This window comes from Solanum lycopersicum, chromosome 12 (genome assembly GCF_036512215.1).
Source record: "Solanum lycopersicum chromosome 12, SLM_r2.1".
Lineage (NCBI taxonomy): Eukaryota > Viridiplantae > Streptophyta > Magnoliopsida > Solanales > Solanaceae > Solanum > Solanum lycopersicum.
The window spans coordinates 67761242-67789208 of NC_090811.1; the positions used below are offsets into that span (position 1 = coordinate 67761242).

General features: G+C 31.8%; 4 protein-coding genes across 7 annotated transcripts; 2 read left to right on the forward strand and 2 right to left on the reverse strand.

Annotated features, from left to right (window-relative positions):
- Nucleotides 1–557: 557 nt before the first annotated feature.
- LOC101247598 (enoyl-[acyl-carrier-protein] reductase, mitochondrial-like) lies at nt 558–3742 on the forward strand. Its single transcript, XM_004252983.5, has 9 exons — nt 558–807; nt 957–1054; nt 1693–1824; nt 2255–2398; nt 2485–2687; nt 2770–2846; nt 2944–3022; nt 3212–3324; nt 3461–3742. The coding sequence occupies exons 1-9, from the start codon at nt 680–682 to the stop codon at nt 3552–3554; spliced, it is 1068 nt and encodes a 355-aa protein (XP_004253031.1). The 5' UTR covers nt 558–679; the 3' UTR covers nt 3555–3742.
- A 5917-nt stretch (nt 3743–9659) lies between these two features.
- On the reverse strand, nt 9660–11215 carry LOC101247305 (acyltransferase Pun1-like). The gene has a single exon (XM_004252982.5). It carries the CDS (start codon nt 11153–11155, stop codon nt 9809–9811), a length of 1347 nt encoding a protein of 448 aa, XP_004253030.1. The 5' UTR covers nt 11156–11215; the 3' UTR covers nt 9660–9808.
- A 288-nt stretch (nt 11216–11503) lies between these two features.
- LOC101267215 (vinorine synthase-like) lies at nt 11504–13692 on the reverse strand. Its single transcript, XM_004253131.5, has one exon. It carries the CDS (start codon nt 13198–13200, stop codon nt 11821–11823), a length of 1380 nt encoding a protein of 459 aa, XP_004253179.1. The 5' UTR covers nt 13201–13692; the 3' UTR covers nt 11504–11820.
- A 771-nt stretch (nt 13693–14463) lies between these two features.
- Nucleotides 14464–24391, forward strand: LOC101247004 (uncharacterized). Of its 4 annotated transcripts, XM_010316478.4 has the most exons (16): nt 14474–14613; nt 15599–15652; nt 15847–16444; nt 16548–16860; nt 17543–17689; nt 17826–17914; nt 18022–18114; nt 19321–19447; nt 20830–20894; nt 21053–21227; nt 21478–21678; nt 21761–21808; nt 22357–22494; nt 22726–22808; nt 23322–23437; nt 24096–24391. In XM_010316478.4, the coding sequence occupies exons 3-16, from the start codon at nt 15861–15863 to the stop codon at nt 24164–24166; spliced, it is 2250 nt and encodes a 749-aa protein (XP_010314780.1). In that variant the 5' UTR covers nt 14474–14613; nt 15599–15652; nt 15847–15860; the 3' UTR covers nt 24167–24391. The 4 variants fall into 4 exon arrangements, 3 of the variants coding, with proteins under 3 accessions (XP_010314779.1, XP_069148917.1, XP_010314780.1); XR_011213515.1 differs by lacking the exon at nt 15599–15652 and having other exon boundaries at nt 14464–14613; nt 21478–21682; XM_010316477.4 differs by lacking the exon at nt 15599–15652 and having other exon boundaries at nt 14464–14613.
- Nucleotides 24392–27967: the final 3576 nt, after the last annotated feature.

The following is a 27967-nucleotide window of genomic DNA, read 5'->3' on the forward strand; positions in this document are numbered from 1 at the left end:
CATGAGTGAACCAAACTTTAAACGGAGGGTATATATAGACCTTTTCGAATAATTTAGAGGCATATTTGACCCTTTTCTCATTTTTTAAAGTAACGCAAGTTTCAAGAAATAATAAAATATAAACAAATTTTATTTTATCTTATAATATAAAATCGTTTTAAAAAATAACGCAAGTTTGAAAAGAATTATATATATACAAATACTTTTTTGTCTTATAATATATATTTTTTCTTTCAATTTCCACACAAACTTTATATTTTGTCGGTCCATTTATTTGAGCCCCCACAATCCACATGTCCAAAAGCTAGTGGACTCTCATACAAATTTAGTTGATTCTACCACGTATAAAATAAATTTTTTTTTTGGAGTAGGTGGATGTTTTATAACATTTTTAATTAACTTAATTAATTATTAGGTTTATAATAACGAATTTATTAATTGAGGTCACTATTAAGACCGTTAAAAATAAAAGCAAAAAATAAATTCAAAAGATTGACGTCAAGGACATTTTATGACTCAGTAGATAAATAAAGAGTAATTTGTACCAATTCACATAATTGAGAACTATTTTATGCCCTTCTCTTACATAATTACAAGTAGTTGCATTTTTTCCCTCAATATTTCCAAGTGAACACTAAGAAACACTTTAGTACAATACATCAAAATATTCTATCGAAAAATGTTGTCTCAACACTCACATTTGGTCGTCCCTAAACAAATCTCCCCCGTAAACTTCCCGGCCACCATGTCTCCGCCATCCACCGCCGTTGTCTACGACAAATACGGCCCTCCCGACACCGTCACAAGGTTCGTTCTACATTCATAATGTCCTGTCAAAAGATTATATTTTATATATACAGTTAAATTTTTTTTTATGTATATATAGTATATGTTTGTTTAAATTTTTTTTATATATATATTTTGAATTTCGTCAGTGAAAATTCTAATTCCGACAGGATTGCTAATATTCCACCGGTGGTGCTGAATGCAAACGAAGTGTGCGTGAAAATGCTTGCAGCTCCCATCAATCCTGCTGATATCAACAGAATAGAGGGTTTAATTAAATTCTCTTTTTTTTAATATATATATATATGTATATGAGTTTTTTTAAAAAAATTGAATGAGAAAAATAATATTTTTTAAAACTAATAGTTGATATAGTAATTACTAGGTTGTAGTTTTAATTAATTTCAATAAAGGAAAAAAATTTGATTTCTTCGACGATAAATTACGTTATATGAAGTTGTGTTTGGATATAATTTTTTCTAAAGAATATTTGAAATAATATTCAAAGTTGAATGTACAAAAGTACAATAAAAAGTGAAAAATGAGTTAAGCATTTGTTGATGCGTGAATAAACTAGCTATTTCGAATATTATGATTAAAGATTTCGAAGTATTTTTAATTTTTTTTTTTGTTGTTGTTGTTTTGGGTGGGGTGGGGGGAGTGGGGATTTATGAAATTGTGTTTAGTTATTTTAATTATTTTTTTCCTATTTAGAATAATCTTCAAGAAATAGAACATAAAAAGTAAAAAATGTGTCTAGAAAACATATTATAGGAGTTTTCCAATTTTAGAATACAATTTCAAGTTAAATATCGAACTTCTATAATCGTCAAAAAAAAAAGCTTAAAAATTTGTGAATAATTTTTATAATCGAGTTCTTAAATTTTATTAATATTTGCATATCAGGAGTGTATCTAGTATTGCCACCGACCCCTGCCATTGGTGGATGGGAAGGTGTTGGAGAAATACATTCTGTAGGCTCTGCTGTTGTGGCTCTTTCCCCTGGAGATTTGGTAATACATGCAGCTTATCTTTCGGGTAATTATTCAAATTATAGCTATATTTTCGTTTTTCATATCGATTTTTTTGTCAAATCGTTTTTAGTTAGTTTACTATTTACCGTTTCCCAGTTTTACTATGTTAAAAATAACTTTTAACGAAAATAAATGTGAATGTTGACAAAGAGTGTTAAAGCTTTACTGATTGTCATTAGACTAAATGTCGCTATAGGCTTTAAGGGACATTTTACAGAGAGTGTTTAGTTGTCGCTAAAAATACATATTCAGCGATAATAAAGTTATTATCATTAATTAATTGTTGTTAAATACAGGTACAACCCAAAAAAACTTCCTCCATCTTTTATATTGATGAAAGCGCTAGATACATAAAAAAAATTCTAATTTTCCTTTACAAAAGTATTCGTAAAATTCAAATTCTGAATTCGGAGTTTTATGTGTATGTGTTCCAGGGACATGGCAAACATATGTGGTAGAAGATCAAAGTTTATGGTACAAAATAGACAAAAACACTCCAATTGAATATGCTGCCACTATTTCTGTTAATCCATTGAGTGCCTTGAGAATGCTTGAGGATTTTGTGGCTTTAAAATCAGGTTTATTATTTAAATTTCAAAATTAAAAATATGTTTAATTACTTTTATTTTGATTTAAAAATTAATTAGTGTTTTCAATTAAACAGGGGACACAATTGTTCAAAATGGAGCTACAAGCATAGTAGGGCAATGTGTTATTCAATTAGCTCGAATTCGTGGAATTCATAGCATTAATATCATAAGAGATAAACCTGATTCTGATAAAATTAAGGAAAAATTAATCAAACTTGGAGCTACTAAAGTATTTACTGAAAGTGAACTCGAAGTCAAAGATGTCAAAAAACTCCTGGTATGAATTTAAAATTTTTATATACGAATAATATAATATTTTTTTAAATATATTGTAACGATCGATCGATGATGTGTTGTAGGGTGATATACCTAAACCTAGTTTGGGTTTGAATTGTATTGGTGGAAATGCAGCTAATATGGTGGTAAAATTCTTAAAGTGAGATTTTTTTTTAAAAAAAAATTATGTTTTTCAAAGTTGAAGTTTTTACTTTTGGTTAAATATTGAAAATATACAAATTTTTTTTATTTTTAAGGCAAGGTGGCACTATGGTTACATATGGAGGGATGTCAAAGAAGCCAATTACTGTATCTACTACACATTTTATATTCAAGGTTAGTTTTCAAATGATCAATCATGAAATTTAAATACTAAGTAATTCTTTGGATCGGTTATCGAGAATATATTTCTATTTTATAAGATACGAATAAATTTTATATACGTTTTATTTTTTCCAAATTTGACCATTGTAGTTCGTTGAATATGTTGTTATATATACTGAATTGTCTTCTTTTTTTAAAAAGGATATTTCATTGAAAGGATTTCTGTTACGAGAAAAGAATTTAGATGAAGCACAATATAAGTGTTCGATTGATCATCTATTGGCCCTCGTTCGTGCTGGGATATTGCAATATGAGTAAAATTTCTTACTCTCTCGATCGATTAATTCTTTATGAATTTATATATAATTTTACTAAAAAAAAAAAAGTTATTTTGAATATAAAATGAACAATGCAGCAATATTGATTATTTTTGGAAAAAAATTAATACAGGATGGAGATGGTGCCTTTTAAAGATTTTCATATAGCTCTTGAAAAGGCAATGGGAAAACAAGGAAGTCAGAGGAAACAAATTCTAACATTTTAAAATAAAATAGCTTCAATTATTGTTTGATGTGTATTGTTTCAATTTTATCGGATATTCTCGAAGGGACTAATTATTGTTAGACTATATTTCACGATGTTTATGATAAACGTGATTATTAAAAAATATATAAATAATTTGTAACAATGAGAAAACAAATTTTCCCCTGAGCTTGGGGATATATTTTTCAAGTTGAATTTTGTCAATTAGTTTCTCTCTTCATCATTTAATTTTACGCATATAGTAAATTCTTCTAATTTAATATTTAAAATTTGATATCAGATATAATATTAGAATAATTATTATTGTTAATATAGAAAAGACTCATATACATTATTAAACTTTCAGAAAAAATTCATTATGTTAATTGTTATATAAATAGTATAAATTCATTATTTTACTATTTACGTTTGAAAAAAAAAAATTCATTTATGATATTATTTGTTAACTTAAGCCAAATCCACTTTACAAAACTATTTTTTACACATGATCAATTATGAAAAATCGTTTTTTGCTATGTGGTTAATTATGGTTTTCACATTCAACGTTAGTAATACAATATATCATAATTTGTTTTTACTTCCAAAAAACTTGTTTTGAGGTTATATGGATGCTCCCTTCGCTTTAAAAAAAATTGACCTAGTTTGACTTGAAACGAAGTTTGAGAAAATAAAGAAGACTTTTTAATCTTATGATTGTAAATTAAAGTTATGTCAAAAGTATCGAAATGCCTTTTATTCTGATGGTCTTAGACATATCACGTGAAAAGTTAAAATTAAAGTACTACCAGAAAAGAAAAACGATCATTCTTTTTAAAACATATTAAAAAGGAAATATGTTCGTTTTTTTTTTTAAACGGAGGAAGTAATAAATTGGGACCACAATATGGGCCTTACGTAAGGACATCGAAATATTAACTCAAAGAAAAATTAGTGTATTTATTAGTTCAACTCATTTATTAGCCTTAGTCAAGCTTCTCAATACTATATGTAAAGTGGGAGCGATACGGTGATGATAAAGGAGATCTCGGAGAAGGCGATGGGTTTGGTCATGCTGGTGTGGGAAAAATAAAGTTGATTTGCATTTAAAAAATAAATTATATTATTAAATGAGTCGAGTCGAATTAAAATTAAATAATTTTAATTAATTTGGAGTTTTCTTATCTAGAGAGAAATATATTTTTAAATTTATTTGTAATAGGAATAAAAATATCTTAAAATTAAAATCAATCGATGAAATAAAGTTAAAAGGATATTTTTGTTCCTAATCGCAATAAATTATGGTAGGCGAAGAAAAAAGGGAAATGGAAAAGCATACTACAACACGAGTATCACGAGGCATTAAAGATGTGGACGTGATATCAATTATATTTGTACAAAACACCATTTTTAAAATCCAGTACTTTTCACATGTGATTTCTTTGTATTAATAACAATTACAACAAGACAAAATAAAAAAAGTCGCATCTTATCGTTTAGTATAATTTACATTTTCTATATAACTTGTAGGTTATTATTAAATAGTGAATATTTGAAAGAACAGAAAATATGACAAAGGTTATAAAAAGGGCGAGTTATATCAAAGTTCTAAAAAGAAAAGGAATTAATTAGTATATTATTTATATTTAGTTGATCATGTTTTTATCTAAAACAAACTATAAAAATAAGTTTACTTTGATTATTTATTCTACTCTTTATTAGGATAAACGTTGAAAACGTTATTGAACTGATATTTTATTTGTTTTTTTTGAGTTGTTTTTGTTAGAGAGCACGTTATTTTTATGTGGGATTTTCTGACGCGAATCGTAATTAACAACAGGTGAGAAACCAAAAGGAAAAAATTGTGGGATGTTGATCGATATTCCATCGTCGGATAACTACATTATGTATTAGTTAGAATAAAAATAATTTTTATCATATATGTATATATATATATATATATATATATATTACAAGCGAACACTTTTTAACTTTTGCATAATTTTACTTCTTTATATTTTGTCACACCTTAAATAAAATTATCGATAAATTTCAAGTATTACACCTTAAGATGAACGGATCTTCAAAAAAATAACGTGTAAAAAAATCGTTGAAAAAGATATATTGGGGAAGATATATTTCAATAATGGAATCAATCAAGACGGAGTCAACATATTATCAAGGGTTTCGAACTCTCTTCGATGAAAAATATTATTAATTATATATGGTTAAAATCATTTTATAAGTAAATACAGACCTCGATGTTGATGAATGGGTCATCCGAACTCCTTCGATAAAAAATTATATTATACATTTAAATTTAAAGTGTTTTTGAGAAATTTTATCTATATATTAATTTAAACCTCTTACTTAAATATAATACTAAAGATTGATTTAATTATTGAAGGGTTCAAGACTTAACTTGAGGTTTCAACTTCAAATCTAAGATATTTATTTTTTATATTTTACTAAATATCAATTAATAAAAATAATATGCTAAAATAATGTATTTTCACAATAAATGTATCACATCCAAATTTGATAAATAAATTATGGTAGGTGAAGAAAAAAGGGAAATAAAAAAGTGTACTACAAAGTATCAATCAATCACAGTAGGTGAGAAATCAAAAAGAAAATGTTGTGGGACGTTGATCGGTATTCTATCGTCGGATAATTACATTATTACATATTAATTAAAATAAAAATAATTTTAATTATATATATTATATGAGTACTTTTTGATTTTTATATAAATGTTTAAATAAAAATTATCGCTAAATTTCAAATATTACACCTTAAGTTGAACTATGTATTTTCAATAATGCAATCAATACGGGGCCAATCCAGCATATTGTCAGGGTTTCGAAATATTATTATTTATATATGATTAAAATTATATTATAAATATATATAGCAGATATCAAATCTCATTTAATTAGTTTTTGTATTAAAATACAAAGAAAGCGAATGAACAACGGAAATTTTAGAAAATGAATAAAATAAGGTTATCGAATTATTCTAAATGGAATGGGGTTATTGAATTAAAATAAGGAATACATTTTTTTTAAAGATTAGATAATTTTAGTCAATTTTCAAAATTAGCGATAAATTTAATAAAATCAATAATAAAAAAAGTAAAAATAATTTTATTTTAATAGTAAAAATAAAATCAAACCTTTTCCCAAAACTCGAAAACGTTTGATACAAAGAATCAAATAACATGTGAATTTTATTTTTTAAATGTCAAAGTTGAGGTGATGGGAATAAATTGTTTTTTTTCAATGGGCCATACGTAAGGACATGTACGTGTCGAAACATTAAAACTCAAAGAAAAATAGATGCATTTATTATTTCAATTCATTTATTAGGGAGACTCAACCTACTCACGATTCACGTGGGATGGTTGTTACTCATTATTTTATATCATATTGTATTATACTTTATATTTCTTTATTTTATTTTATGTGATATTTTTTATTTTTTAAATATCAAATAGTGTAATTTTGATTAGATATTTACATATGAAATTTTTAATCTTTTAAAAATAAAATTTATGTATTTATAAACTACGTAAAGAGTACTATAAGTCACAAAATAATTTTAAATGTTAAAAGAATATATGAAAAACTTACGGTCAGAGATAGACTTGTTTGAATCTCGAAATGGGAAAAGTGCCACATGAAATGGGACGGATGGAGTAGTATTTTATCGTATTTTTTTTGTGTTATATAATGTCGTACATTCATAATTTGAGCGATAAATCTATAAGAAAAGTAAGGTACGGAGTAGAGCTATGATGAAATGGTAGGATAAAAGATGAAATATGATTATTGAATAAGAAATAAAGATAAAATGAGAAGAAAATATTAAGGTAACAATGCGATCACACCAAATCAGTTGTTACAAAAAATGCGTCTTTTCTTTGTTAACTAACGATACAATACAATAGAATTTAAGTAAAAATTGAAAACAAAGATTGTATTTTAACTAACGATACAAATACAATACAACGGTTTACAACCATCTAAACAAGATGTCAATGTTGGAAAATATTGAAACACTATATATTATACAGTAACATCTTACTAAATTAATACTCGATTAATTAATAACTTCTCTAAGATAATAATTTCTCGAAAAAAGTTTCAAAATGTCAATATTTTGATATTTAATGGGTTTTCTTAGGCACACTTTCAATATTTATCTTAGATGTCAATGTTTTAGTTTGTTATGTATTTGATTTATGAATATAGTTCGAGATACATCTTCTCTGATCTCTCTTTCTCCTTCGTCTTCTATGGGTTTTTTTTTCCAATTTTTTTCACCAAATTCAAATCTGAATCTGTATTAACTTATGCATTATTAACCCTATAAGCAAAATTTAAAATTATTAAATATGAATATATATAAAAAAATCAAACAATATATTATGTATGAATTGTTATGTAGATTATTACAACTTACAATCTACTAAATTTCAAATATGAAAACAAAATCACAAAAAAGAATAATCGTGTTTAAAATACTAAAAATTCAAAATGCATAAATATTTTATGAGTATGTTAACAAACTCACATAAATATAGAAAAAATGACAAAAAATCCGTGATACATACAATCGAAAATTCAACTTAATGAGTGATTTTGAAAATAAAATCTCGCAAAATAAATGATGACTTAGAAAATATCTTTATCATTTGAGAGATTTCTTAAACTAATTGATAAATCTGGACAAATTAGTATAAATTTGAATAACTAGTTCTTCTTCAACAATGAGAGAGAGAATAAAAGTGAAAATTTGATGAAAGAAAAACGTGAATGATGGGGACAATGGTGAAAAACTGAAAAGTTGATGAAAGAAAACAAGTAGATTTTGGACTTATTTTCTCATGTTTGGTTGATGAGTAGAAAATATTTTCTGGAAATGATTTTTAGTGTTTGATTTATGAATGAAAAATGTTTTTGAGAGACATCTTTTATTTTTAATAGAGTAAAAAATAATTTATGACATTGAAAATATTTTCCAAAATCAAAATTATTATTTTTTTGGTGGTGGTGGTGGGGGCCGGGGGAGGGGGAGGGGAGGGAATAGGAGTGAAAAAAATAAAAATTTAAAGTTGATAGTATTTTTAAAAAACAAAATTATTTTTTTGGGGGATTGGGGACTGGTGGGGGGGCTGGCCGGGAGGGGGGGAGGGGTAGGAGTTTAAAAATAAAAATTTAAAGTTGAAAATATTTTAAAAAAGCAAAATTAGGGGTGGGGGGGGGGGCTGGCCGGTGGGGGTAGGGTCAAGGATCAGGTGAAAAAATAAAATTTTGAGATTGAAAATATTTATTTAAATTGATGTTTTCCCAAAAAAAAAGTAATTTGAAATTGGAGGAGAGTTATAGAAAATGTTTTCCTTAATTTTTGAACGGAAGTCATTTTCCTTAATTTTGAGAAAAATGAGTTGATTTGGAAAACATTTTCCGAAACTTTTGTCCCAATCAAACATGAAAAAATTGAAAAACACCTTCATACCAAACACACTCTAAGCCCAACTTCTTTGTTAGCAACCTTGTTAAAATCTCTTTATCCAAAAATGTTGCTTTGTTCTCACCTAATAAATCTTTTTTGAAGCATTGATTTGTTTGAATATTATGAAAATGAAAAACGAATAGCAAACACATCAGCTAAAGAAAGATCTAAGATAACAAAAAGTATTGACCAAATTAAGCCATTATATAAAGTAATTCACCAAAATAATTTGTTTTTTAAATTTTTTTTACAAAACTAGTATAAACGTATTTCACAGTAACGTTTTAGAGTATATTTTATTTTTTAAAAACTGACGACATTAGATTAATATACGTTACTCGTAGTAATGTTTTACTCCTAAAACGTTAATGTATGTAACGTCTTACTCTTAAAACGTTATTCACAGTGACGTTTAAGATGTCAAAAAAACGTTTGATATCTTGCTAGAGTCAAATGATGTGATGATTGAAGAAATATGACAAGCCTATACGTTAAAATGTGCAAGCATTTAATTATTGGGTAAAAGAACTAATAATCTCCAACACACTACACAAATATTTCCTTATGTATGTTTTATAAGGTAAAAGGTAGTACTACTCTCCAACAAATGAAGTTGTAACAAGATAACAAATGCAACTTTATTATACTTAGTAATCGAAAATGATGACGACAACAACAATAACAAAGTAAATAAAACTTGCCAAACCTTACGAAGCTACTTAGAATATCACTAATGTTCCGCGCTAGGTAGGGGATAAAAGGCTAAAAAGAAAAGAAATACTTGATATCATTATCACATTCAAATAGATGCATATGATCTTCCTTCAAATCCACTTGCACACAAATCCCATTGCCACATTCTGCATCATACAACCAGCAACACTGATCATGTCTTGACCCAAAATGCATCAAACATGGCTTTCCCCAACCAAAATCAGCTTCTTGTATAGGAAATTTACATAAACTTGAACTTGTGTACTTATCAACTTCATCACTTCCTCCCCAATCTTGTGCTAGGAAACTTTTATTATATATATTTGACACCGCGAAAACTATGTCCTCCGGTGAAGTCTTGTCACAAGTAGCGATAGTTTCCTTCACAGTGTTATGAATTAATGTCACGAATTCGTGCAACTCCATCTTGTTCTCTCCAGGTATGAATTTTATAGGGGCGTCAACTCCAAGATTCCCAAAAGATTTCTCTACTTGAGGTAAACAAGTCAACCTAGTGCGCAAGTTTATTGGAATGTTCATTAAAGAACGTCTTAGATATCCGTGCTTCTTTTCTGAAGCACGGATTAATGCCCTCAATAGGAGGGCCGTAATCATTTCAACTCTTGACGGCTTAAATTTGCATAAATCTCCACCAACTTTTTCTCTTAGCCTTGAAATGGAATCTTCATTGATGTATAGCCTTTTGGCTACTAATTTAGACTCCACGCGATCTTCTGTAGGAACACGAGGCAAGAGAAGCTTCGATAAATCTCTCGTTGGAAAAACATTAGCTAAATCAAAGCTCATGAAATCGATCTTCTCTACAGGAATCTCAAGTCTACACACTTTGGACCATTCGTTGATAAAACTAAAAGTTGAATAACCATCCATAGCCATGTGCACGTGGCTCAGAGATAGTGCTAAGCCACCGCACTCAAATTCCGTGATTTGGATAATGACAAGTGGCATGGCGAATAAATTGGATGGATCTACATTCCATGAATCTTGAGGCCAACAAAGCAATGAAAGGTTAACATCCTTATGTGCTTTATCAAGAAATTCATTGAGTTTACTATTCATTTTTGCTTTTATAAATTTAACCCCTTGATCCTGGCAGGATATCGAGTTAATATCTTCGTTAAATCTACCAGAAATAGGGTAAACATGAGTTAAAATCCTAGATAAGGATTGCTCAAGTTGTTCTTCATGATGAGATGATAAATTAATGTTGTTGGTAGGAGGATAAAAAAGAACAAGAGGTAAATGTGTCTCATCAGTTACTTGATCAAAGAAACATAACTTGTAAATTTGGAGATGATTTGGAGTTGGTGAAGATGGTTTTATGAATTTTGTGGATATGATTTCAACTTGCATGTTTTCTTTTTGAAATGCCATGAGTAAATAGAGGTGGTGAACTTGCAAAAGTGAGATTAAGCAAAGCTAAGATATATAGTGGCACCCCACTCTTCCCCTTTATATAGAAAAAAAAAGATATGATTTTTGATTTATCAATTTTTAAGCTGGTTTAACCAATAAAAAAATGCTCATAATATAAATATATGACTTCTTCAATAATTTGACGCGGTGTGATAATAATGTAGCTTTACATAACGTTCATAATTAAAATCGAATCAATATTTACAACCGTGTAAATTAAAAGAACTATAAAGCGCAATACAAATAAAGGAACTAGGACAATAATGTGAGTTGAAGGCTATATGACAAATGAAAGGTAGTAACCAGCAAATATATTGATATAAATATTTACTATATTTATGTAGAGGTAAATGAGGAAATGTCTACCTTTTTACCGTGGTTATCGATGTACTCAATAATTCAAAGCTAAAAAAATTAAAACTTTAATTAATAATTCAATATTTTTTTTTCTTATAAAATCATTAAAAACCTGTTAACTCAATGATAATAAACCAGACATACTAGAAAGATGACTAAAAAGAAAAACAACATAGAAAACTCTAAAGCCTTAACATCATGGTCTAGAAAAAACATTGATAAGTAATATAACTCTTAGCGAGTGCTTGAGAATGAGTTTCACGCTCTTACAGTAACGGCTGTAGTTGAATCCGCTCTTGATTTCCAAGAACGTTGGTAAAAGCCTTGATATCACTTTGACATTCAAATAAACTCATATAACTATCCTTCAAGTCCACTTGAACACAAATACTTCCACATTCTGCATCATACATCCAACAACTATGAAAATTTCTCAATCCAAAATGCATCAAACTCGGTTTTCCTCTACCAAAATCGGCATCCTTCATAGGAAACTTGCACAAACTCGAAATTATACACTTATCGACTTCATCATTGTCAGTTCCCCATTCTTTTGACGCGAAGATTTCCTTGTATGAATCAGCCACATTCGCGATTATATCATCAGCTGTACCTATAGCACAAGCATCAATAGCTTTTTGCACTGAATTCCTAATCAATGTTACGAAATCATGAAGCTCCATTTTGTTCTTCTCTGGTACAAACATTATTGGAGCATCCATTACATAATTCCCAAACGCGTTCTCTTTTAAAGGTAATGAGATTCTTCCGCGTAAATTCACTGGAAAAAACACTAATGAACGTCTCAAATATCCGTGTTTTGCTTCTGAAACACGAATTAAAGCCCTCCATAAAATTGCTGTAATAATTTCAACTCTCGAAGGCTTAAAGCACAACTCCCCTGAATCTATCGCCCCTGTTAACTTGTCTCTGAGAGACGATATCGTCTGTTCAGTAATAAAGAATCTGTTAGCTATAAATCTTTCTTCTGATTCTACTGGATGAACACGATTTGGGAAAATACGCGATAAATCTCTTGCTGGAAGAATCTCACCAAAATCAAAACTCATGAAATCAATCTCATCATCTGGAATCTCAAATTTACACACTTTAGCCCACTCGTAAACGAATTTGAAATTGCTGAATCCATCCATTACAAGGTGTGATGCACTAATGGACATAGCAATTCCACCACATTCGAATTTTGTGACTTGCACAACCATAGGTGGAGTACTGTCAAAATCCACGTCCTTTAAATCCTGGATATCCCGAGGGAAGAAAAACAGGGCGAGATTAAGGTCCTTTTGGACCTGATCGATGAAATCATTGAATTGACAATTGACTTTAGCTTTTGTAAACGTAACACCTTGGTCAAGGCAATCGATTGAAAATCGATCCCTTGACAACCTTCCTGCTGCAGGATAAACATGAGATAAAATCCTGGATAGGGATTTTTCGAGTTTCTGATCAAACAAATCATCACCGATGTCATTGTTGTTACCATATGGATAGAAAAGTAGTAATGGCATATGTTCCCTCTCCGCGAGCTGATCGAAGAACGATAACTTGTAATTCTTAAGGTGTGGTGGTGTTGGTATGGATGGTTTTATGAGTTTTGTGGAAATGAATTCTAAGTTCAATTCCATTTTTGATAAATGAAAAGTGAAAGAAGATCAAAGTGATTTTTTTCTATGAAGCTTATGCTATACATATACAACAATCTTTATTATACAGGGAAAATTCCATCAAATCATAAATAGGGTAAGATTTGGTATTTATGATATTGAAAAATTATGGACAAAATAATAATTGTGTTTGAATATATTTTGACTAATAAAATGTTGTTATGAGCGAACAGTTATAAAAGTGTTTTCAAATAAAAATAAGTTTATCATTTAAAGTTGTATTCCATTTATATATTTGGGGTGTAAATAATTTTATTTCTTTATCATCATTTTATTATTTGGGATGTAATAGTAATTTTTTTCTTTATTTTGAAGATACTAGTATTATTTCATGTATTAACCAGAAGATTTATTTTTATTTTAAGAAAGAAAGTTGAGACCATTAGGTAAATTTAAATGTTTTGATTTGGTTGTTTATATTCTAAAATTATATCTTATCAATAATTATTTTATTTTATATTTATAAAAATTAAATTTTTCGAAATCATTTCAATTTAGGATTTCTTTGATATTAGTACGATTACTTATTTTTCAATATTATTTTAAGAAGTACACGTAGATATAATACATCTATTATACATACTTGCAAGTGTTTGGCAAAATCTCTAGACATTTTTATTATTTACAAAATGATTAGAATCAAAAGAACATGAAAAATGATAAAAATAGAGATTTATTCACCTATTTTATTGTTGTAAAATAAATTAAGCAAAGGCAAATAAGCAAATATTAAGCATCCAACAAGAGAAATCAAATTTATATCATATTCATATTATTATTATTTAGTATATGTTTAGCTTGACTATAGATTTTAAATTATAAATTTGAATTGAACATGCATTTTTAAAAAAGTAATTTAAAATCTTTGATTTCATCTTTTTTATTTGTTACGTATTATTGCTTCATTGGCCATGCTCATCTTACCACTTTGTTAATGTTATTTTTAACTGTTCTTTCTAGCTTCTTTTGATAATGCATCGTTAAATACAAAAAGTCTATCGAAAACAAACCTTTTGATTCCAAAAAAAGGAAAAATCTACACATATCGAATCTCCCTCAAATCGATTACACGAAAATTTATTATTATTAGACTAAAATGAAAAAATAAATAAATTAATCCACGATTCACAATGGTGTTGTACACTGAAGAATTTGCACCTGCACTACACCTGATTACTTAAACCCCAATATTCCTAAAACCTCATGTATATAAATTGTGACCCTAACTTGACCTATTTTTTCTCCTCCATTTTTCTCTCTCTAAATACACTTAGAAACTTGAAATCCATAAGCATTCTCGATTCTTTGTACATGTTCACACGTTAAATTTCACAGCAAAATCATTCTCTCTGCGCATCAAACAAGGTGAAATTTGTAAGTATCGAAGCTATTTTCATCGTCACTTTGAAAGTTGTTACAATATCGCAATTTCGCAAATCATTGTTTCAATTGCAGTATCAATTTCATGTGAAAAGTTCTTTTTTTTGATCTGTAAGTGTTTCATGATAAATTTTAGCTGAAATAGTGATGTTGAGAAGAAAAAATTTATCTCGTAATAGGCGATCAATCGAGTGTGTTTGCAGTTTCTATTAGTGCTAGTGTTCTGTGTTGTTTAGTTTTAGCTTCTTTTTTTTTTATCTGTTATTTTGATTTCTAAGCACAAATTTGCATGTTTCTCTGCAAAACTATTTTCTCTGCCATCAAACGAGGAGAAATTGGTAAATGTTGAAGCTTTTTTCATCATTGCTTTGAATATTGTCAGCTGTGGAAAATTCATTAGTTTATCGTTTCTATGAAGTGTTGATTTTATGTGAAATCAAAATTTTCTGTAGCTTTTTGTGATTTGTGAGTGTATTAATTCTAAAATTTTAGCTGAATTTGTGGTGAGAAGAAGAAAAAAAATTATTGTGTAATAGATGATCAATGGAGTATGTTTGCACTTTTTTATTAGTGCTGGTGATCTAGGTTGTTTAATTTTAGCTTTACTTTTTTTTAAAAAATATAATCTCTAAGCACAGATTTGCAGAGTATATGTTGAGAAGAAAAGAAAGAGGAGAATAATTGACTATATTTGCAGTTTTATGCTTGTGTCCTGTGTAATGTAATTTTAGTTCTACTTGCAGATTGTTATTTTTTTTTTCTTTTTTCTCCAAGTTTTAGAGTATAGCATATATAAGATGAAAATAAGGAGAAAACTTTGTATTATAATATCAATTAATATGTGTGTGTACTGGTGGTGTTTGTGTCAATTCGCATGCATTTCGACTAATTGACCAGCTGGCTTCCCTTCCATCAACACGGATATTGAGTATTGGTTGTATGAATACTAGTCTTACATTCCAGTTTCATTGATCACTAGGCCACAATTGCACAACCTTGGAGGCATGCTGTGGAACCTTCTAGAAGGATCAATGTGTGTATATCTATCTCTAGTCTAGAGCATATTTGTAGTTAATTGCTAGTGTTCTATGTTATGTTTATGTATTTAGAAGAAATGGAAGAAGATATGCAATTAATCGCGTATGATTTGTAGTTTCACTTTTGGTGTTTTATTTAATTCGAGTAACTTTGAGCCACTTGCTGAACATGATGATTTTTGTTTGTTAGTGAAGAGGAAATTAATGGCTTCTAGGGCGATTCTACGGAGGAGGAGGCTCCTTTCCGACTATTTGAATGTCTCTGCTCGGTCTATTCAAAATCTTCGGAGTTGGGGGAATGGGCAATCTGCTCATTATTTTGACTCCTGCGGTTTCAGCTCAACTGCGAATTGTATATGTCAGGGTTTGGATAAAAGAAAGGATCATGACGAAGTTTCTCCAATAAATGATGGATTTTCAGGTTTAGTATTCTTCCGGACAAAACGTTATAGTACTACAGTATTTGACTATCTAAATAGAAGAGTTGATGTTGTTCCTTCGACTAGTATGAGTTTGTGGCCATACTCTGTACGTTGTACCTCTACTGCAACAGCAAAAAAACCTAATTTGGGAAGTGATGATGAAGAAGAGTTGATTGCCAAAAAGAAAAGTGAAGCTTCTCCAGAGGAATGTGATCAAGCTGTCGTAGGATTAAGTACTGCAAAGGCCAAAGCAAAAGCGCAACGCCTGCAAGAATCTCAGAAAGATGCTAAATCTGTTATACAGAGAGTATGGGCAACACTTTTGGGGATTGGTCCCTCTTTGAGAATGGTGGCCTCAATGAGTAGGTTAGGATTGTTAGAATCTATTGATTCATTTTTGGCTATACAAGAAGTGCCTCTGATAGTGCTCAGTTGCATTCTTTCCTTATCTTTTTGGGTATTTATTCAGGGAAGATTGGGCCAAAAAACTTGCTCACTGGAAACATGAGCTTACTTCTACTCTGCAACATTACTGGCTAGGTTTTAAGCTCCTATGGGCTGACATGAGGATCAGTTCAAGATTGCTGATAAAGCTAGCTAGTGGAAAGAGTCTTTCTAGAAGAGAGAGGCAACAGCTGACACGGACTACAGCTGATATGTTCAGGCTTGTTCCGTTTGCTGTTTTCATCATTGTCCCGTTCATGGAATTCTTACTGCCTGTGTTCTTGAAGCTATTTCCAAACATGCTGCCGTCTACTTTTCAAGACAAAATGAAAGAACAGGTCAAATCCTTTCTTTCTGAGTGTAAAGTAATTTTTTTTGGTTGTAGTCTAAGTAGTCTGTAATATTTTTAACTTGTGTGATGTCGTAGATTTTTGCTGATTTGTAGTTCTAGGACTTGATTTCTCAATCTAGGTTTCGTCTTATACAACAACAACAACATCAACATACACGATGTAATTCCACAAGTGGGATCTGGAAGGGTGGTGTATACACAACCTTACCCCTACCTTGGGAAGGTGAGAGGCTGTTTCCGATAGACCCTCTACTCAAGTAAAGCATATCCAAAAGTCAAGCTTGTAAATCAAATAAAGTACTGAAGAATTCATACTGAAAACAAATGGAGAAGATAACAGTTGCAACAACAAATAATATGATAACCAAAGCCAAAGAGAAACTAAAATCGAAGGACAATGTACTAGGAGAGTAATACAAACACTACTGATAAGGAAACAACTATACAACGCACAACTTCTTACTAAACTTCTATCCTAATCCTTGACCTCCAAATCTTCCCATCTGTAAGCTGTAGGCGTGCCATGTATGGTGAAATGCTTCTGTGCACATTCTAACAAATTGCAATGTCATTAGCAATCTCAGATTGTTACTTCTGCGTTTACGTAAGCAAAAGAGTTTATATTCCAAAGATCATCAACTTACTTTGTTGGAATAATTCACTTATAGGAAGCATTAAAGAGGAGGTTGATTGCGAGGATAGAGTATGCAAAATTTCTTCAAGACACTGTCAAGGAGATGGCTAAAGAAGTCCAAAACTCTCAGAGTGGAGAATTAAAGAAAACAGCTGAAGATCTTGATGAGTTTCTGAGCAAGGTGACTCATTCTTGATATACAACCATTACTGTCTCCTCTACAGCCCTCCAGAGGCTAAAAATATGGAAACAAGAAATGCCAACCAAGATCAATAGCATTCTGTTTGTCTAAATACAGGCCTTGTAACTTCATGCAGGTTAGAAGAGGTGCAGGAGTCACAAATGAGGAGATATTAGGCTTTGCCAAGCTGTTCAACGATGAACTTACCCTAGATAATATAAGAAGGTTGGGTTAATAACCAAGTCTTTTATTCTCTATGGTTGCATCTAGTCAACTTGATATGCGAGCTTATCTCTGAATATGGAAGGAATTGTATCTTATCTATTTCTCAGGTCTCGATTAGTAAGTATGTGCAAGTATATGGGGATCAGTCCTTATGGAACAGATGCTTATTTGCGTTTCATGCTTCGGAAGAGATTGCAAAGGTGCACCACATCTTTCTATGTAGGATATTGTTTAAAGAAAATGCATGTTAGAGACTGTTCTGGATGTTCTGATTTCTAAATGTATGTTTCCTTTTTAGTCAGTCACAGTTTGTGAAAGTAGGCCATACTTTGACTTGTTTTTGATGCTTGTAGTCGTAGAGGAGAAGAAGTTTTCCCTAACATTATCATTCTTAAAAAAAGAAGTTTTCCCTAACATTATCATTCTAACAAAAAGTTCTCCCTAACATTTTTCAGTAGTGATTCACTTCCTGAATCTCCAGTCTATAAAACTCTTTTGGTGGTGGTGCTTGGACTCTGGATAAGGTGTTTGAAGCAGTATATAGGAAAATTGCATCAGAAAGAGGAACTTGATACATCAGTTTGTTTAACTTGTTGTCAGAAATAAGAAAAATGTCTTTCATGTGGATGTATATTCAGTTCCTTTGTAAGTAGGCCATTCTTTGTCTTGTTCTTGACCCTTGTGGAGGTACAAGAAAAGAGGTTTCCCGTAACATTGTTCAGTAGTGAGTCAATTACATAAAACTCTTCTGGTGTGGTGTTTTGGACTCTGATTAAGGTGTTTGAAGCATTGTCTAGAAGAGCTGTATCAGAAAGGGGAACTTGTTATGTCAGCCTGTTTGATTTGTTAACAGAAATAAGAAAATGGTCCTTCATATGGATGTACATTCAGTTTCTCTCGACTTCTCGAACATTCGCTGGGAAGACCTTATAGTTTGTTTAGTTGTGCTTGTGCAAGCTACATAACTCAAACAATAATAAATCTGCAGCTCTGAAAGAAAGTAATTGCGAATATTCACTTTATTGGGAAACAAAAATGTGATCAACGAGTTGTTTGCTGATGGAAACAATTTTTCACTTGTTTAACTGTTGATGGAAAAAGCTGTCTTTACTCTTAAACAAGAAGCAACATCAATGAGTAGTACAAAATTACAAATACCAGTCTGTCTTTGTTTGTGTTATATAGCCTGGGATAAAAGGTGATTAATGCAGTTCTTGGAGATGTAACAGCCAAGTTATTTCTCAAGTATCTAGGTGTTGTTTTTCATAATTAGAAGGAACATGTCTACATGTTCATTAACATGACATACGACGTATACTAGCTACTCTCAAAGTAACTAGTTTCATCTTTGTTCAGTTGAATCTAGTAAAATATACTTGATACTGAAACTCCTATAATTTTCATAGGATTAAAGTTGATGACAAATTGATTCAAGCTGAAGGTGTGGAATCCCTTTCAGAGGCAGAACTTCGTGAAGATTGTAGAGAGCGAGGCATGCTTGGTTTATTTTCCGTGGAAGAAATGCGCCAACAGGTTCTTCGTCAATATTTCTGTAATAAACATCAATGCAAATATATTTTGTTCAGTTCGATATTATGTGGATATCCTGTCAATAGTTTCGGATTGCAGCAACTTTTTCAGCTAATTATTAGATGAGCACTTGCAATATGTGTTTCTCAGACGATCTTTGCTAAGATATTCAATGTTGACTTCATCTTTTTTTTAGAGATTTTCTTGTTGAAAGTTTTTATTAGCAATGAAAAATACTCTTCTCATTTGTCTGCGAGTATTTGAGTAGGCACAGAGATCAAGAAAGAAAGGAAGTCTTGTGAAACAAGTGCTACATTTCTACAAACTATTAGAAGTATTCTTAGTAGCATACTAGTATTTCTATGCAGTGGGCCGTGTCAAGTCATGCCAATTCTCATTGAACATTTCAATCAGCGGTAAATTGGATGGTAAAGAATAAGTTTAATTTCTAAACATGAAAACATCTCAATTATAGGGACAGATAAAAAGGAAAAGAATGCCAAAAAAATGGGGACGAAGGGACTATCATCTTTACTGTTCTAAAGTTAACTGGTTATAGTGATGGAGGAACCTTCTGGCATCTAGACTGTGAATGTGAAACACGTCATTAGAATGCTATGATCCTTCTGCTCAAATGGATGTGAAGGAATAAGTTCGTATAAGCACTCAATTAGCTGTACCGCTGTCGTCATTGACACAAAAGTTAATGGGCACGTGGAGAAGCAAAAGGGTGATGATGTGGTCCATTTTCATTGTTTCATAAGAAATTAAGAAGCCAAAGGGGACAATGACTCCTCACAAATATTGAATTGACAAAAGGAAAAGAAATGTTTTTAGTTCCTTCAGTTACCAGAAAACTAGAAGAGGAGAATATGTACATTTAGGGGAAGTATGGAAATAAAGAACAAGTCTCTGACTGCTTCCGTTAAGCAAATATGAGGGTTGAAAATCATTCATGCATTCAATGAACTTCAAAGTCAATGATGTAGTACCCTGGGATTGGATAAGTAAATTACTTTAGGCTCCTGTCATCTTTTCTGTCCAACAATCTCTAATAAGCCTCTGCAGTTAGTTTTCTCTCAGAGATAGACTTTTGTCCTTCCTTTTTGTTCAACGGGTTTTTTGCTTTATCAACATGCACAGAGGTAAGTGTACTTAGGATCCTAACAGTTGCGTCTTTGTTTCAACATGCAATGTGAGTTTTTGTCAGCAAAGAACATTGCACCATCTCTGAAAATGATGGAGATTCAGTTTGAACGAATATTGTGCAGTGAGAGCAACTTGGCGTGATCTTTTTATCCTCTTTATAATAAGAAGATTTTTAGTAATCACCATTTGTAGAAGATCAGAGTATTTTGTTCTGATATTGTTATTCTTAAGTGCAGCTCCGAGATTGGTTGGATTTGTCACTTAATCATTCAGTGCCTTCTTCACTTCTGATCCTTTCCAGGTATCTCAGTCTCTCTCTCTCTCTCTCTGAAATTCAGCACCTGTAGACTAGAATATGTGTGCACATATTACACATTTTCTGGATTATTTAACTTGCAACTGATTAATCTTGTTCACTTTTGAGCACATATGACCTGCTTTTTCTTTGCACGTGAGCAGATCTTTCACTGTTTCTGGAAGGTTGAAGCCAGAGGAGGTTGTTGGAGCTACACTGTCTTCACTACCAGATGAGGTTGTGGACACTGTGGGCATCACTTCCCTGCCATCTGAAGATTCTCTATCGGAAAGGAGGAGGAAATTGGAATTTCTTAAAATGCAAGAGGAGCTTATCAAGGTTGATGTCTTCTTTTATTCTTGTGAAATGAACAGTTTTCTTATGTCTTTTCTTTTCCACCTCCTCTCCCCTGCTTATATGTAGTGGATGGATCTTTTTCTTGTTCTCTTACCGGGAATCCTATTTTTTGACAATGGTATCCATCAGGAAATGAATCTGCCTCTTTAGGCATCTGTATTATATTTTTTGTACATCAAATTGTGTAAGCATCAGTACTCGTCTGCTTAGAGGTAATTGTAATTGTCCACAGGAGGAGGAAGAGAGAGAGAAAGAGGAAGAAGAGAAATCTAGAAGGAAAAAATCTGTTTGTAGTCGAGAAGATGTAGCATTGAAAGAGATGACTGTTCCTACTGCTACAAAAGCACAAGAGCAAGCTCGAGCAAGAGCTATTGACAAACAAGAGCAGCTATGTAAAATTAGCCGTGCCCTGGCTGTTCTGGCTTCTGCTTCTGTAAGTATGTACCTGAAAAAGTTTTGGACTGTTCAGTACCTAGTCTTTTTTCTCAATCTTTTATTATCTCTATTTTATGCAGTCTGTTAGCCAAGAGCGTGAAGAGTTCCTGAGGCTTGTAAATAAAGAGGTATGTCATTCAGAAGCAACTATATGAGAAATCAGACCAAGAATAAGCAAATGGGAATCTCTTATGTTAATACTAGCTGTTTCTCTTAATAATTCTTTCTTATGTTTATCATTTCATTATGTCCTTGCTTCCATTTGATAAAGTATCATTTGTATATATTGACCAAAAACAGCTCATAGGTTGTGCTAAGACCATATTTACAAGGTAAAAGGAAAACCTAGCATAATCCTAGGATATCTATGTTGACTCAGTGTCTTCTATGTCACAATTTTTTGACTTTCTTAAACAGCAGAAAATTCAATTAATAGCAGAGAATTAATAGGGCACCTTGTTCCTCCAGCTATCCTTCTCTCTCTCCCCCAATAAAAAGATAAGTTTAAAACATAATAAAAGAAAGAAATCACACCTGTTTGCTGTCTGACTCCCTTTGCTATTGATGTTTTTCTGGTATTCGTTTTACAAGTTGCGAGTTTCTCTTTGGTTCTCTATAAGGCCAGGTAATTCTCCTCAAGAATCTGCGACTCATGGAGGATTCCTTTTCTTGTCAGATCGAGCTTTATCATAGCATGGTAAATGAAGAGGGTACAGTTGGTGAAGTGGATGCCATGAAGGCATATAGAGCTGCTCATGATGAGAATGATCATGCTGCTGAACATGATGAGGTTTCATCTGCACTCATAGATAAGGTGAGACGTTCAACCTGTAATAGTCCTGAAGGTAGTGACAAAAGACATTTATTTCGTCCTCTATATCCTTAAAAAAATTGAGCAAAGCATCAGATAAAGTAGCCTAGATAGTACTATGATTCACTGATACAAAGTGATGTAGAAGATAATCAAGGGAAAACTAACAGCACACTGGGATATGTTCCTACAGCTTGCTTGAAATTACTTATTTATTGGCTTAATATGTTTCAGGTTGATTCCATGCTTCAAAATCTCGAGAAGGAAATCGATGATGTTGATGCCAAAATTGGCAACCATTGGCAAATACTTGACAGGTGAGTAGCAGTGTTTTGCTTGATAATCCTGCTTTGTTATCCTTATCAAAAGTTTTTGCTTGATGATCAATTTTGAGCTTTCACATTTTCTTTTTTATACTAGTACAAAACCATTTTGAATAGTTGTGTCCTTCTCCAACTCCAATGAAATTAAGGTCGAAGTTGGGGAAATCTTGTTCCCTTTATTCATCTTTTAATCTACCTATTTATTCACAAGCATGCACGCAGAAATGCGCTCCTTATCATGGAATGATTCTCATGTTGCAAAACATGAATGATATGTGTTATCTTTTGAAGATGAATTGGTGGAATATTAATCATGACCATGCACGTGACCATTATCATATCATGACTGGAAGTAATGATAATCATGTTTATATTTCTGTCATTAGTCTGGTCTGGTTTGTGGCTTGCAGTGGTGACCTAAGTTGCCGGGAAGTTACATGCTCAACTGCAACTGAGCGGATCCAAAATTTTGCTTTTCATTGACTTGCATGCTGTTTTGTTGTACAGGGATTATGATGGAAAAGTGACTCCTGAGGAGCTAGCAGCTGCAGCCATGTACTTGAAGGATACTCTTGGCAAAGAAGGAATTCAAGAACTCATCAGCAACCTTTCCAAAGATACAGGTCAATTTTCAATTTTGTTTGAAGTCTTTTAGCTATCTGAATGCCATTTTTTTAAAAATTGACACTGTTTGTTTGGTAACAATTAGCAATACCACACTTGATGGTCGGTGAGTAACTTTCAGCAACTATACTACTAAAGAAGTCATTTTTTGATAACCGTGTGCGCATCCTCAACTAAAGAAGTCACGTATTAACTATACAAAATCCTTGATTGAAGAGTCCCAAATCTCAAGTGTCCTAAATAAACCAGCTTAACTATATGATCAACCTGTCTCACTGTATATTCAAATAGATGACCTATTTGCTCATTCATGGTAAATAATAGATGTCAGGAAGTTGGTGATTAACATTGTATGAGCACCAAAACTTCCTTATTATCTAGAACAACTACTTTTTTAGGTTCCACATCTTTTAATTGCTTTTAATTATACATTCTTTTCAAAGACGTGAGCCTCAGATTTTTTATTGGATTAGTACTGAAGTTGCTGCATTTTGCGATTGAAATAAACATGGTTTTATAAGAAGCAACTCTTAATTTAGGACCTACAATGTAGATTTTCGTATTTGTCATTAATTATCTTAATTCACAATTGACCCGAAAACTGAATGTCTTTTTATATTTGTTGCGTCTAACTTCTGTTGAGTGTTTTTGTTGCAGACGGAAAGATTTTTGTTGAAGATATTGTTAAGCTAGGCAGCCGCGTAGAAGATGCTAGGTCCAATGAATAGACAGAATAATGCAACAGTTTTGGCATCTTACAAAATAATGAAACAGTACACTTCACTAACCTAGTTCAGTCATGTAATTAGGCCTCCAATTATAGAAAGTCACTGTCTGTAAGTTTTCATTTCTCCTCCTGTCAATATCTTTAGGTATTTTTCTTCTTTTGTGTGTTTAAATTCTTATCAGTGGTCAATGAAGTCGTTGATAATCCTGAGGCCTCAGGTTCAAAATTGAGTGGAGACAAAAAAAACATTAGGTGATTCTTTGCATTTGTCCTAGCCTTGGTGGGCAGAGTTATATAGTATCTGTTGCTGGTGGAAAGTGGGAGGCATACGTGGAATTAGTTGAGGTGTGTGAAACCTGACCAGTCCGGCCACATGTTTGGTGTGCAGGGTAAGGGTTCACGTGTCAATTGTCAGTTGCATGATTTTTGGTACAAACCCCACTTCCCCACAAGTACAAACAACAATACAAACTTTGAAAGGTGGGAGGTGACAGATATCTCGTGAAATTAGTCGAAGTGTGCGAAAGCTGACCCTTCCACATGTTTGGTGTCACGTGTTAATTGTATCAGTTGCATACTTTTTGGCACGAGCCCCCACTCCCCATGACTGCTACAATTATACCACCTCAAACCTCGAAAGGTGGGAGGTGATAGATATCTCATGAAATTAGTTGAGGTGTGCAACAACCAACATGCTTGATGTGCAAGGTAAGGTCCACTTGTTAATTGTGTCAGTTGCATGCTTTTTGGTACAGGACCCACTTCCCAGGGCTACAAATAACACCACAAATCTCAAAAGGTGGGAGGTGGCAGGTAGGTGTGTCAAATGGGTGGGTTGAGTTGAAATTGAAAATATTTAAATGGATTGAATAGAAAATTGGGTTGGGTCTTGACCCGCTCAAGTTTACTTCGGGCTCAAATGCTAAAAAATGGGTTAGGTCTTGACTAGCCCAATTTGACCCGATTAATCTCACTAATTTAACATTGATGTTTAACTTTTATAATCACAATTTGATATTCTGCTCAAGAGTTTTTTGTTAAAAAAAGTAACAAATAGATAGATAAATCCTAAAAGATGTTAAATAGATAATAATTCATACCTTCAATATGGGAACATATCTTAATAAAAAGTTTTAAAACAGGTTGAAATTGGAGATTGAATTGGGCTCAATTGAGAATTCTCTTCAAATGGGTTGAGATTGAACCTAATTCAAATTATTTGAGCTCAACCCTTAAAATTCTTGACGGGTTATCTATGTGTGTTCATTTTTGACACCCCTAGTGACAGGTATCGAGTGAAATTAGTTGAGGTGCGCGCAAGTTGGCCCGTTTACAACTTGGAGTGCAAGGTAAGGGCCCACATGTTAATTGTGTCAGTTGCCTGCTTTTTGTTGCAGCCCCACTTCCCACAGCTACAAACAAAACCCCAAACCTCGAAAGGTGGGAAGTTACATGTATTTCGTAGAATTAGTTAGTTGAGCACCTGACATGCCATGGTTGATGGTTAAGTGCTCACGTTTTAACTGTGTTAGTTGCATGCTTCTTGTTCCCAAAACTACGAACTACACCACAAACCTCGAAAGGTGGGAGGTGTCATGTATTTAGCGGAATTAGTAGAGGTACACGAAAGCTAGCCCGTTCGTATGTTTTGTGTGCGGGATAAGGGCTCACGTGTTAATTGTGTCAGTTGCATGCTTTTTGGTACAAGCCCCCACTTCCCAAGGCTACAAACAACACCAAAAATCTCGAATGGTGGTAGGTGTCACGTATTCCGTGGAATAAGTTGAGGTGCGCTCAAGCTGGCTCACTCACTTGTTTTGTGTGCAACGTAATGGCCCATATGTTAATTGTGTCCTTTGCATGCCTTTTGGTACAAACCCTCACTTCCCGCGACTACAAACAACACCACAAACCTCAAAAGGTGGGAGGTGAGAAGTATACCGTGGAATTAGTTGAGGTATTCGCAAGTTGGTTGTTCACAACTTGGTGTGCAAGGTAAGGGCCCACGCGTTAATTGTGTCAATTACATGCTTTTTGGTGCAGCCCCCATTTCCAACCTTGAAGTGGAGATAATAGATATCCCGTGAAATTAGTTAAAGTGTTTGAAAGCTGATCCGTCCATGGTGTGTAGGGTAAGGGTGCAAGTGTTAATTTTCTTAGTTGCATGCTTTTTGGTACAACCCCCCACTTCCATGCTACAAACAACCCCACAATCCTTTTTCTTCACGTTTTTCCGTTTACAATGACAGAAGTACTTAGGTTTTCTGTGTATTTGCCCCCACTCAAATTAATGCTCAACATTTAGGATCGTTTGGTTTGAAAACAAGTTAGGTTAAGAATTAGGATTACTGAATAATGATTGTTGATTTTCTAAAGACAATTTACATATTATTTATTAGTTCAAAACTAGATAGAGAGGATTGTCTTACTTTTCAAATAATATTATTTCTTTAACATGTATATTCATTTTATTTTGGAAGGAAATATTGGAATAAATCAAATGAATTAATGCTACAATTAAAGTTAAATAAAAATGTGCATGGCTAAAATAATTTAGCAAAACTTGTGAATCTTTTATATATTTTTAATTAAAAATTCATTGGGCTAATTTATTTGAATTTGTACAAAGAGAAGCCCAAGGTGGCCCATCCAACTTAATGAAACAAAACAAAAGAAAAATGCAAAATAGGAAAGAGAATGAAAACAAATAAATCACAAGAGTTAAACACATAACATCCGGGTGTTCTTCTTTCAAAATGAAGGTTTGTTTATTTTGTATTTTAAGGTTACAGATATTAATCAATAAGCTTAATATTTTTTTATGTGCCTAGTTAATTATAATATTTTTTTTAGTTTCGCATGTTTATTATCTATTTTGTTGTCTAGCTCATTTATATTTTGACGATTATCATGAACCAATAGTATTGTGTTCTTATTCTTACTTTTGTTTGTTCTCCTTTCACTATTTTTTATTTTCTTATTATTGAATATTTCTAAGTCTCTCAAACGTTCAAATATTTTAAATTATGTGATATTTATTATTGTGTGTTTATAAAAAGATCAAATTTGTGTTTGGTGTCTTATTCAAATTTCAAGCGCTAAAACTAATCAACACTATTTTAATATTATTTATTAACTTATCAAATTCATCTCTACTATTTTAATATCATCATCTTTTTTAAAAATTTGAGTCATATTTTATTAGTCCAAACTTTATATTGTATAATTTTTATTGAAAATTTACATTATTTGCGTTTTTACTTCATAATTTCTATATATATCTTGCCTCTTCACACCTCATTTGTAGAATCACACTAGTTTATTATAATTATTCAATATATATTTATCAACTATAAAAATATTGCCTCTTTATAATGTTTGGTTTTAGGCCCCAAACTTGTTGAGACGACCCTGATAGTTTGTGAGGTAGTTACTTGTCACTTCGTCAGACATCCACTTACTCTTTCTTTTTATTTTTGTTCTGTTCTAGACACAAAGACATTAAAACTTGTATTCCTTTTTATTACTTAGAGACTTGTACACGTGGCACCAGTTCTTGGAGGCATTTAGAGTTATGTAATTATTTTTGCAGATTTATATTATGCTAGTCCTTAAATCTATTTTACTTCCGCATTTAATCTTATTTCGTTAGGTTTACCCTAACATATTTTGGTGGAATAACACGTGTGTCATCACACCTAATTGTTTAAAGCCACTATGAGAAAAAAATGTATTTTTGTAATCATTAAACTAATAGTTTTATAGATCCTAAGCTGATACTGTCATTCACAATAATTAATAT